Consider the following 12,978-nt stretch of genomic DNA (forward strand, 5'->3'; position numbering starts at 1 on the left):
CTTGCAGACGTCTACGTACATGTGCTATCTGGGTCTGTAATCATCACTCAGTAATCTGTAATTAACTACAATAAAGTCATTTGGCTAGTTTCAGCCATGGCAGTGATGTAAACTGTTCAGTTTTAACGGCCCTTTCAATATTAACCATGTTTAAAAAAATAAATAACATATAATTAAACCATGGTAACCACAAATTAGCCATGGTTTTTCAATGCTAACCGTAGTTTAACCATGGTATTTGTAGTAAAACTGGGGTATTTGTAGTAAAAACATTTCTACTTTTTGACTAAAAACCATGGTTAATTTGCATAAGTTGGACATCATCGAGCAATAAAGCAAATTTTCATTATATCTAGCAGATAAAACCAAGGATTCATGTTGTATGTTGTTCTGCTTTTCAAAGTCTGACAATCTTTACTTATTTTTTTTAGATGAACCGGCTCCCTTCTTTAATTTGACCATTGCAAATTGCTGTGGTAAAAACAAGCCACTAAACAGACCGTGATAGTCATGCTGTCAGTCAGTTATTACAGAGATCCGCTTGTAAACTTGTTTTTACTCATTCCCGGAGAATCCGAGGGAGGCTAAAATTCTTCCATATGTTGGCTGCTGCATGTTGGAGCATTTCTTCGGTTTGAGGACTGTGGTTACTTTGTATTTATTGGCTATAAAAGCTGAAGTAAATTCACGGAGGACTGGACTTTGCTCATTCCGACTGATGGACAGGCGGACGGATAAATCATAGTTAAAGGGAAAGTTCATCCAAAAATGATTTACCATCGAAATGCTCTAAAATGTGTATCACTTTCTTTCTTCTGTGGAACATAAAACAAATTAATTTTATTCTCAGTGGCTTTTCATTCATTTAGTTTAAGTCAATGTATGGATGTGATTGTTTTCCGTAATAGATGATCTATATTTTTTCCCAGCAACTGTATTTAGCAACAAAGTGTTGTTCTCACTAAAAAAAAGTGGAGGACATGCCACAGTACAAAGTACACCACAAAGTACACCACATACAAAAGTGCAAATCCTTTACTATCCAGAAGGTGGAGGCATGTGCAAAATTTTGGATAGAAAACCAGTCGAATGACTGCACAAAACGAATCATTTACAAATTAACAAGAGTCTAATCAAACCAGACGTATTGAAATACATCAAGACGTCTAAACACAGTCCAATCTCGTTTGCTTTAGACTATAATAGTATAAGACAACTGGAAAGCTTTTTTATTTTTATTTTTTATTTTTTTACTGACAACATAAAACCAGGATGTTTAATGTGGTTTTGCCCAATTTTCAGTTTTTCCTTTGCTTTTCCCCAGGACAAGATTCATATGTTTCCTTTTTTTTTATTGTTTATTGTAATTTTGACCTTTTTAAAATGTGGTGCCACATATCAAAGAGTGCATAGCATTACATTTTCAAAAATACCGAAGGCCAATTATAAGAGGCAAAAAAAACCTATTTGTATTCAGAAGAACTAGATAAATATGGCACAGAATAACCTCAAGAGGAAAGCATTCCAGCTACCAGTTAAATGAACTTGCAGGAAATATCTTGAGGCTGAACTTTAATCAGCAGAATGCATGACAGTTTTCACTGTTTATCGCGGCCTGTGGAGATCCACTCAGAGTAAACACAAGGGAGGGACACTTTTACCACAAGATGCCTGCTTTAAGATCTAAATCTAAACTGCAGTTTAAAAAGTACTGCAAATACAACAGTTGTAATAAAGAGGTTAAGAATTTATTTTAAAGAATATCAGGTTTTATATTTGAGAAACCATAAATAGCCTAAAAATATATTTTCTCTTGTTTTACACACACACACACACACACACACACAAACACATACACACACACAGACACCCACACACCCACACACACACACACACACACACAAAGGCAGATCTCAGTCAGCCAGACAGGACCAAGGGTATGAATAGCCTAATATACCTACGAAGTCTATCTTTGGGAATTTTTTCCATCTTACTTTCATTTCCAAGGAAGAGTTTCGTGCCAAGAGGCATTAAGAAGAGAGAACCCATCTGTATTACTCATCATCATACAGTACTGATTTTGTCAATTGTAAGTTCATAGTGTAATAAGATTGTGTCAATTGTATCAGTCTAATGAAAATGACATTAACCATGAAACTTTAAATGAATGTGACAATTCAGAGAGCTGGTGATTGTGTGATTGTGCCTTGTGTTGATTCACTGTAAGGGTCACTGTCCAGAGTGACTCACAATGAAACACAGCACTGCCCCCAGACTGATAAAAAGATAATGTATGACACAGCTCTTAGTTGAACTTTAAGTTCCCCTTTCTCATCAATCCACAGCTGGTTTAACCTGGAATCTGTGGCATTCTGTGGAATTGTTTTCAGCATGCAACAAGAAAAATACCCAACAAAATCACAATATAATTGTGCTACAAGTGTGCCTGCATTATATAATAATTTCTGTTAATAATGTTAATTATCTGGTTGATTACATCTTGTATTAATTTTTCTGAAACTTTCTGTCATACATAAACTGACAATAACCACTGGTAAGCTACTACTAAATATTGTAGACATTTAATGTTATGTAAAGTTGCTTTGTAATGATTTCTATCATAAAAAGCGCTATACAAATAAACTTGACCTGAATTTAATTGAAATAATAATAATGATGATGATAATAATAATAATAATAATACATATATTACTATTATTAAATATATGTAATTTATTTAATACATTATTATTAAATATAGACTTACTACATGTATACATTTAATTACAATAATATTATTAGGTTATAAACAAGGTTGTTATTTTTATTAATAAATATTATTACTATTATTAAATATATGTAAGTTATTTAATACATTATTATTTAAAATATCCATATTACATGTATACATTTAAATACAATAATATTGAGTTATAAACAAGGTTATTATTATTATTATTGTTAATAATAATAATAAAACAGGTTATTACTATATGTTACATTATTTAATACATTTTCCATATATATATATATTAATAATTTAATTTAATTTAATAAATTACAATAAATTACATGTACACATTTAAATATGTAAGGTGTAAAAATGATTTCCTCACGCATCCAAAACGTCAGGAACTCACACAAAACAGATGCCATGTAACAAAACAATAAAACTAATCTGGAGAAGAGATCTCCAAAGAGAGCAAACACCACCGTACCCTTGCTCATTTATGACCCCCTTCTCCCCTCTGCCCTCTCTTACCCTTCTCCCCCCAAAATGTTTAAAATATGTATATACCACTTATCTTGTATCTTGTGAACCTGTTGTTTTTTCCCCTTCATGTTTGGTATCATTTTAAAGGTCTGTGATTGGTAAAATGGTCTCAATTTCACAATAGTCATTTATATTATGAATAAGATGGACGACTTTTAGAATTGTGTTCTGCTGAGGACGGGGTGTGTCAGCTGTGAGACTGTTTACCCAGCCTGATCTCACAGCAATTCGTACATATTTTACGAGGTGGCTAACTTGTATGAATTTGTACATAGATAGTAGCACAGGCAAGTGACTGCCTGCTAAGCATTTCTGATTGTTGCACCTCCGACGGTGCCATTGCGTACAAATTCATATGATTTGCGATTTGTGTAAATTGTACGTATTTTAAGAGTTGCACAATTCGTATGAATTCGTGTGAATGACCTACACCTAACCCCGCCCCCAAACCTACCCATCACAGGGGTCTATACAAATCGTAAAAAACTGTACGAGTGAGGTCATACGAATTCATACACATTAGCCACCTCATAAAATATGTATGATTTGATTGTGAGATAGCATTGGTTTACAAATCTCCAGCCAGGTGCGACCCCAGGGCAGTGAGATCCTAACAAACCAATAGGTCTTTAATGTAACAGATTTGACAAAACATTGCTTGGGGATTCTGTCGCCAGAAAACCCTCACACAGTGTATGTGAATCTCTGGAGCTTTGCACCAGACATTGCTGTGTGTCTATCTGCATTTCTTAGATTCAGTCTCTGAGCAATCTATGTTATGTATTTATTTGAATTGGAATGGAATTTAACTCTGAATTGGCTTTTAATTGTTTTGTTATGCAATTGGCGTGATACAACTTAAAATTGTTATATTTGATTCATTCTGATCTCTTCTGAAATCATTATTTCTAGTAGATTAAAGTATATTCTGGTGATTCTGCAAATCTGCTTCCAGGACAGATCATACCGAAATACCAATTAATGGACCATGGGGGACATCTTTAGGGGTTTCCGATTTCTTACTGTCACTGAATTAAGTTTTCTGGATTATAGAAAAAATCTACTTTTTTGTTATTTGCCTGCAGGGTGTGGCATACGTAAAGGTATTATAATCACCCTGTATCCTCAGAGTAAGTACAAAACCGGTGAGTTTGAAGGAATTTCATGAAGAACAGAATGTGGATCACTTGGGTAACAAGACAATATTAAGAACCAAATATGTAAACTTTAACGTGGTCATTTTTTATAAATTCAACTATTATTTTCTCTTGTGGACTATATGTAAACATCTTTTATGATAAATATCTTATTCAGGTCAGTACTAATCTGTGTTTTGTATGATCTCCTTTATTTTAGTAAAATAATTAACTTTTTGCAGATTCTGCAAGGTATATGTAAACTTTCGACTTCAGCTGTAAATGCAGGTGCTTTTTTGGTAAATTAGAATGTCAAGGAAAAGTTCATTTATTTCAGTAATTCAACTCAAATTGTGAAACTCATGTATTAAATAAATTCAATGCACACAGATTGAAGCAGTTTAAGTCTTTGGTTCTTTTTAACTGTGATGATATTGGCTCACATTTGACAAAAACCCACCAATTCACTCTCTCAACAAATAAGAACATGGTGACAATGCCAATCAGATAATCAACTCAAAACACCTGCAAAGGTTTCCTGAGCCTTCAAAATGGTCTTTCAGTTTGGTTCACTAGGCTACAATCATGGAGAAGACTGCTGACAATCATTGACACCGTTCACAAGGAGTGTAAGTCACAAAAATGAATTGCCAATAAGCTGGCTGTTCACAGAGTGCTGTATCCAAGCATGTTAACAGAAAGTTGAGTGGAACGAAAAAATGTGAAAGAAAAAGATGCACAACCAACCGAGAGAACCGCAGCCTTATGAGGATTGTCAGGCAAAATCGATTCAAGAATTTGAGTGAACTTCACAAGGAATGGACTGAGGCTGGGGTCTGATGTATCAAGAAATTCAGCTAAAGTTGTCGTATTCCTCTTGTTAAGCCACTCCTGAACAACAGAGGCATCTTACCTGGGCTAAGGAGAAGAAGAACTGGACTATTGCCCAGTGGTCCAAAGTCCTCTTTTCAGATGAGAGCAAGTTTTGTATTTCATTTGGAAACCAAGGTCCTACAGTCTGGAGGAAGGGTGGAGAAGCTCATAGCACAAGTTGCTTGAAGTTCAGTGTTAAGTTTCCACAGTCTGTGATGATTTGGGGTGCAATGTCATCTGCTGGAGTTGGTCCATTGTGTTTATTGAAACCAAAGTCACTGCACCCGTTTACCAAGAAAGTTTGTAGCACTTCATGCTTGCTTCTGCCGACCAGCTTTTTGAAGATGCTGATTTCATTTTCCAGCAGGATTTGGCACCTGCCCACACTGCCAAAAGCATCAGAAGTTGGTTAAATGACCATGATGTTGGTGTGCTTGACTGGCCAGCAAACTCACCAAACCTGAACCCAATATAAAATATATGGGCTATTGTCAAGAGGAAAATGAGAAACAAGGGACCAAAAAATGCAGATGAGCTGAAGGCAAAAGGAGCCCCTACCCAGTACAATAACAGTAAATTAACATACTTTCCAGAAGGCCAATAATTCACTAATTTTTTTTTTTTTTGGTCTTATGAATTATTCTAATGTGTTGAGATAGTAAATTAGTGGGTTTTTGTTAAATGTGAGCTGAAATCATCACAATTAAAAGAACCAAAGACTTAAACTACTTCAGTCTGTGTGCATTAAATGTATTTAATACATGAGAACACAATTTGAGTTGAATTACTGAAATAAACTAACTTTTTCTCATTCTTATTTTTTGAGAAGCACCTGTATATTAAATGTATACATTTAAATACAACAATATTATTAGGTAATAAACAAGGTTATTTATAATAAAATGAACAATAATAATTATTGCACAAGACCTTGCGCCACCTTACTTTTGTTTTTGAGAATATATACCTAAAAAAAAAAGTCTACTCTCAGCTTTCTTAGCTTCAAATCACTTTAATGTGGCTGGGTCTGTAAACAAAAAGTAATTTGAGAGCATTTTAAGCCAAACTAAATGAGTACAGACAGATAGATTAGACTCAGGGTAATGTGATCCTCTGTTTGACTGTAAATAAACTGCCATTGTAGTAATAATACCTCTAGAGACAAAGAAAATCTGAGCTTTTAACTTCATTATAGAGTCAATCCAACAGTAAACAATAGTTTTGGTCCCTAAACGTAATTTTGGTAAAACTGTTTTGCTTTTGTGTCATGAAATAAAGCATGTGAGAAGGGCCACACTACTAAAACTTGTAATATAGGTCATATGCTATTTATTACTTACTTAAAACTATTTCGTATTTCTGGCCCATATTGACATCTACCTTTAAGAGCATGTGAAAACTGGATTAAACTAGAACTAAGTGACTGTTCCTGATGGATAACAGCAACGGGCGGCTCAGGCTGTCAACACCCTTATCTCAGAGAACAGACACGATTAGTTCCATGATATCGGCTGGGACTCTGCTGATTTAGCGTGGAAATTTGGCTGAAAAGATTTCGCACATCAAATAGTTTGCTCACTATAAAACAATAGGCCTACTAGCTCTAAAAAATTATTTTTTAAGTGTTCTTTTTTTTTCGGAAAACATATTTCTGTTACATTGAGTGCAAATGTCCAACAAGTCTTATTGACTAATTTACAAGCTTCATTTAAAATATGTTAATAGAAAGTGTAAAGGACAATGATTCATTCTCTGTCTGGAATATATTTACTATGTTTGCACTAAAGGTTGTTTTATATCAGGGGTGCCCAATCTTGGTCCTGGAGATCTACCTGCCAATCAGAATCCACCCAACTATAAATATCTTGAGCTTTTAAAGGGGCAGATGACAGAACTGCAGCTCGCTAAGTACCTTATTGTCCATTAGTGTGAAGTTAAAGCTGCAAATTTGTGTGCAAAAAAATGAAATACTAATAATAAACTCAACAGGACACCTGTACATGCAAAAAATAAATAAAAAATTATTTCTCTCATGTAACATTCCCAATCACTTGGATTCTTGACTAGATTTAGCCCGTGAAATTTTGCCGATCATTGGTAAATGTGAGAACACCTTAAAATCATAAGTTACTTCATTTAGACTGAATAGGTTATTTATTAACAAGTTTAAAAATTAAGCAACAGTCTCTATCCTGCAGATACAAGCCTATTATAATTAATATCAGTATCTTGTCTAATAAGCAATTATGTCTATATTTTCTTTCACTGAATTTTTTGATTACTATCCTCATTTTATTTTGGTAGCCGAACATTTTATGCATGTGTCAATGAACAAGATATGGCTGTTTTGTCAACTCTGAAATTAACAGATGGAGCTGAAAACTACTTAGAAAACACCCTGCAGACATCCATTCATTAAATGCTTTCAGCAAAATTTCACATATTTATTATCAGAGTGTTGACTCATATTGAGGAACTGGCAAGGAAAACACATTTTAAGAAAAGCAAGAACCATGAGATTGTCAAAAAAATTTATTTTTTAAGCAGACTGTAACATGACAATACAAACACTGTTGATACTGAACCTAAGCAAATTTGACCAGGGGCTTCAGTCCATATTTCAAAGTTCTCCATGGTGTCTTTGAGCTCAACTTTCTGGCCCTGGATCAGTTCGGTCTCCTCTTTCTGTATTTTCACAGCACACCAGCATGACTCTGTAAGGACCCTAGCACAAAGCCTTGAGGAACACCAGGCTCCAGTATAGAGTAAGTGATCACGGATTCTTTCTCCGTGCACACATCTGCACAGCTTCCCAAACAACAACTTCCCTCAACGAAACCTCAGCACCTGGCGCGTCAGTCCGGTAATGAGCATAAATTTGTCCTTCTTGTCCTGCTGAAGGGCCATGAGCGCTTTGGAGATGCCCTCGGGATCCTGTTGCAGCGCGAGGATGCTCCTGGCTCTCTCCACCGCCTGCAGGTCTCCTGCTTTCTCGAAGAGTTTCACCAGGACGTCTTGGTTGACGTTCTCGAAGATGTTCGGCGATGCTTTCTTGCGGTGCGCCGTATCAAACTTGACGCCGCTCACGGCGGGACTGACGCGGCGAGAGTCTGAAGACGCGTATGAAGACATGGCGATACTGTTTCCGAGACGTAGCGTGTTTGATACGACAGTCTATGGTTTGATAGCAGCGACTGCGCTCTCAGTAGCCTAACTCCAGCGTTGGAGACAACAGCCGGTTTATAGTGCGAGAAAACCCTTTCGAGATGATGTCATGCGGACGGAAAGTGAACGCCCAACTTAACCCGCAGCTCACAGCAGGGCGCGCGGAGGGACTCCGTTGTGACGCAGAGAGGAACCAACTCACCAAGGAATTCATAATGAGTAACTGTCTGCCTCACTATAAGCGACCCCGAATAATACAATCTCTTTAGGTTCATTTTAGTTCAGCGTTATCTACAACATAAAACTAGACTTTCTACAAGAAATTGCCTTATGACATTACTCGCTCCAAGATAGATAACATTATTTCCTTACTGGAACGCTTAGAGTAGCAGAAGTTGTTTATTTGCAAGAGTTTAGGCTATAATATAAATATATAGTATTATATTAAAATTCTATATTATAAACATATAAAGTACTAACGAATATTTTTTTATATCCTACTTTTGAAAATGTTCATATAAATGTCACACCTCTAATGATTATTAATCAAATAAAAAAAAGATTAAACTACCCTGTAACCCAGAGGTTAAAAATAGCAGCCTAGACAGTTGACTTTATTTTCTTCTATTTTCTTGACTTACATTCATGGCTTTCTTTATGCCACTGATAAACAATATTTTTAGTTTAATATTGTTTTTCTTTCTTGATTCAATCAAAATCATTATTATTATACAGTATCATTATTGATGTGATTATAGTAGGTTATGGAACGCAGGTTTTGGAGTGTTTTTGCTCTACAGTTGTAGTAAATGAGTTTCTCTTGTGCATTTTGTCATACTGTGTGTTTTATTGATGATGATGGGGACACACATTGCTTAATTCATATGATTTCATCTCTACAAGTTTAACATTTCAATGTTTTATGAGACCTGGGAATTATCTGCATGATGTTCAGCTTCAAACTTTATGAAAATTACCAGTGTTATTTAAAATTTTAACAATAACTTTAAATATTTCAGCACTTGTCTTACTCCTGCAGGACATTACGTAGTAAACAAGGTGTTTCATTGGCAGCCTGCTATGGATCTCATCAGTGATGCTGGTATGGGAATGAGGAACAACATGCAGCTCTCTCATTTTATGAGAAAATGTTCAGATATAAGCACTGATTGTTCTTTCCGCATGACAGTATTTCCCATGCAGTATAGCACGTGTCATTAAAATAAAATTATTTGTCATGGCATTAAAAGCCTGGCTTTTTATATGCATTTATTGTAATATAAAATTCTGTTCAATTCAATTCAAGTTTATTTGAATAGCACTTTTTACGATATAAGTCATTGCAAAGCAACTTTACAGAAAATTCAGTATTTAGTAGCTTATCAGTGGTGACTGTCAGTTTATGTGCATATGACAGGAATTAAAAAATAATTATACAAAACGTAATGTAAACATTAAATTTGAGAAGAATAGCTGCCTTTTTTATTTCACATTGGATATCTCGTGAACATGTTTCTTATTTAAAAATCATTAACCAAATCCTTACCTTTCACTTTTTTATATTTAAATGCTCTAAGTCTAAAGAATAGCTAAAATTACCTTTCTGAATATGAAAGAAAAAGCACATTTCTTTCGGCTATTGTTTTTCATTTGTTACTATATTAACAACAAAAGGGATTCATTGCACATTATTCCAGTTATGAATTTCACACACGCACAAGCACGCACACACAAAGCCTATCGCTTCTAAAAAAAAAAAAAAAATCAGTTAAGAAACAGACTGTACCTTTGCCAGCTAGTGTAATCACATTTTGCAATCAGCATTTATATTTAGCTCCCACAAGCTATTCCAGTCCTTTAAACGATGGGAAAGGTCTACTATAAAAATGTATTTCCCTAGTAAATAAGGGCTCTTATGATGACACTCAAAATTTCAGAGGAAACAGAGGCTATTTTTATTAAAGTTGTGTGGGGCTGTCATCAAGGGGAACAGCTGGGAACATTCCCTGAGCTCTAGGAAGGCCTACTAAAGTCTCTCATGGTATAGCAATCATTGGCTTCAGTACAGCAGCAGTGTAACATCTGGCACTGAATACTGTGAGAACCCTCCCAGTGATTTATACTTAAAGCAAAACTACATTAAAATAATCTTAGTTGTACTGGTCATTTATTCAACAGAAGGAAGGATCAAGTCACACTAACTTCCCATGTACACATACAGACTGATTGCATTGTTACCATGAATATTTGAATACAGTCCCAGTTATTCACTGATTATTATGTGGCTGAAAAAACAAACAAAAGGAGATCACTGTTATGCAGTCATGAAAACAGCAACTAACAGTTACTTTTATTTCTCAAGAACCAAATATCTATTTCCTTCACATACCCTTCCTCTATAGTCACCCATTAGAGAGAAGTATTGGAAAAACAGCAGTTCTACAGTAATGCCACACAGTTCCACAGTAGCCTATCATCGGCTAATGACTTTTCCACATTATTGTAATTTATTTTAACCCCCCCTCCCCCTCTTATAGACTACTTAATACTTTGTGTGTGTGTCTCTGCCTCATTTAGGCTTGTATTTTATTAGGGCCGTTGCTAGTGGTGGTGGTGGTGGTGGGGGCGGGGGTTGTCATGAAAGCTTATTATTTTCACGTGTTTTTATGTCTTGCCACTTGCCAATTTGAACATTCAAAAGAGTTTAAAGCATTCATTACATAGATCGCTACTCGTGCGCTGTGTTCGGTGCGCACGTGGAGAGAGAGCCGCGTCCCACAGACAGCAACACTGAACCAAGCTCTCCTTTACGAAGTTCTCCTCGACGTTTCCCCTTCACCTGAACGAACAAATACAAATCGCAGTTTAAACAAACAGAAAAGAATGTGAAAAAGCTCAATTCAGGACCCACTGTGTTCTGGTGTTCAGGGCTCACGCAGAGAGAGGTGTCTCAAAACGCTTGAACACCCAATTTGCATTTTTTGCTCTTGTACTGACAAATACATACAAAATGTGTCAAAATAGTGTAGTCATCTTGGAAAGTATGTTCGAAAAAACAGTCGGTTATCACTTAAGTGAAATAAACAGTTGAGAAAATATTGGATACGTATTACATTGGATGCATTCAGCACCAGAAAACATGTCAGTAGCGTCATACGTCAACAGGACCGTGAACGCGCTCACAACAGACCCGGAAGAGAAGACAATGCTGAATAAAGTTGTCATTTTTGTACCAAAATGTATTTTCGATGCTTCAACAAATTCTAACTGACCCTCTGATGTCACATGGACTACTTTGATTATGTTTTTCTTACCTTTCTGGACATGTACAGTATACCGTACAACAGGGCTGGACTGGGACAAAAAATCAGCCCTGGACTTCAACCAGACCGACCCACCATGCATGTAAACATGCGTGCGCGCACACACACACACAGACACACACACACACACACACACACACTACATGTCTATACATACATTAATCTGGATGTAAAATTACTGATTAGAATGTATTACCATCAAAACCAAGAAAAAACTATGAAAATAATAAACAAAGAAAATGTAAATTATTTTATCAGGCTTTATTTTAAATATCCAAAGGTCTCAATTTATGTGCTTCTTATTATTCTAATAAAATATTAATGCTTAGGGTACACAATTTCTGCTGTAACTATATTTCATGTGCTGCAACATAACACTTGTTTTTTTTTTATATTAATTCACACAAATTACCTCTGACCTGTTGGCTGCTTATAGTAGGCTAGTATTAAGACCACTGATCTACAGTAAACATGATTTATAAAGACCACTGATCTACAATAAAATAAAAGAGTAATTAAGACAAAGAACGTTGTGTAGTGATTTATTTTACATTTTTCATAACATAATCAAAGGCCTTTAAAAAGCTGCAGCATAAATGGCTGCCCACTGCTCTGGGTGTGTGTTCACAGTGTGTGTGTGTTCACTGCTCTGTGTGTGTGCACTTTGGATGGGTTAAATGCAGAGCACGAATTCTGAGTGTGGGTCACCATACTTGGCTGAATGTCACATCACTTTATTCAAATGCAGAGCTCAATGCTAGGGTTCAGAACTTTTCTTGCCCTGCCAAAAATAAATACATAAACAAAGATAAAAATAAAATTGCTATTGTTTTCTTTGTAAATAAGCTGCAATCTCATTTCACAATTCTAATTTCAATACCACAATAAACACTAACTATTAAGTTCAAACATTAATGAAGACAAGTGAACAGTCAGTAATAAAAATGTAAAAAAAAATGAAAATATAATAAATATGTACTATAGTGCACATATTTAGCAAAATATTCCTTTCTTATGGCTATTTTTCAATCTCAACTAACCTTGCTATGGCCTTTAAAGGGCTTTCTTGAGGTAAATGTAACATTCTGTGAAATAATTGTTCTCCTGCTGTTTTGACTGATGACTGATCGATATTATTTCTGAGGCATATATACATTTCTGTAAGTTGTACTGTATCTTTAAACAGAAAGTAACAGATGATCGATTT

General features: G+C 35.4%; 1 protein-coding gene across 1 annotated transcript; it reads right to left on the reverse strand.

The window, feature by feature from the left end:
• Positions 1-7,800: 7,800 nt before the first annotated feature.
• On the reverse strand, positions 7,801-8,535 carry LOC113078349 (transcriptional and immune response regulator-like). Its single transcript, XM_026250674.1, has one exon. It carries the CDS (start codon positions 8,413-8,415, stop codon positions 8,113-8,115), a length of 303 nt encoding a protein of 100 aa, XP_026106459.1. The 5' UTR covers positions 8,416-8,535; the 3' UTR covers positions 7,801-8,112.
• Between the last annotated feature and the right edge of the window lie 4,443 nt (positions 8,536-12,978).

Source organism: Carassius auratus, unplaced genomic scaffold (assembly GCF_003368295.1).
Source record: "Carassius auratus strain Wakin unplaced genomic scaffold, ASM336829v1 scaf_tig00025418, whole genome shotgun sequence".
Classification (NCBI taxonomy): domain Eukaryota; kingdom Metazoa; phylum Chordata; class Actinopteri; order Cypriniformes; family Cyprinidae; genus Carassius; species Carassius auratus.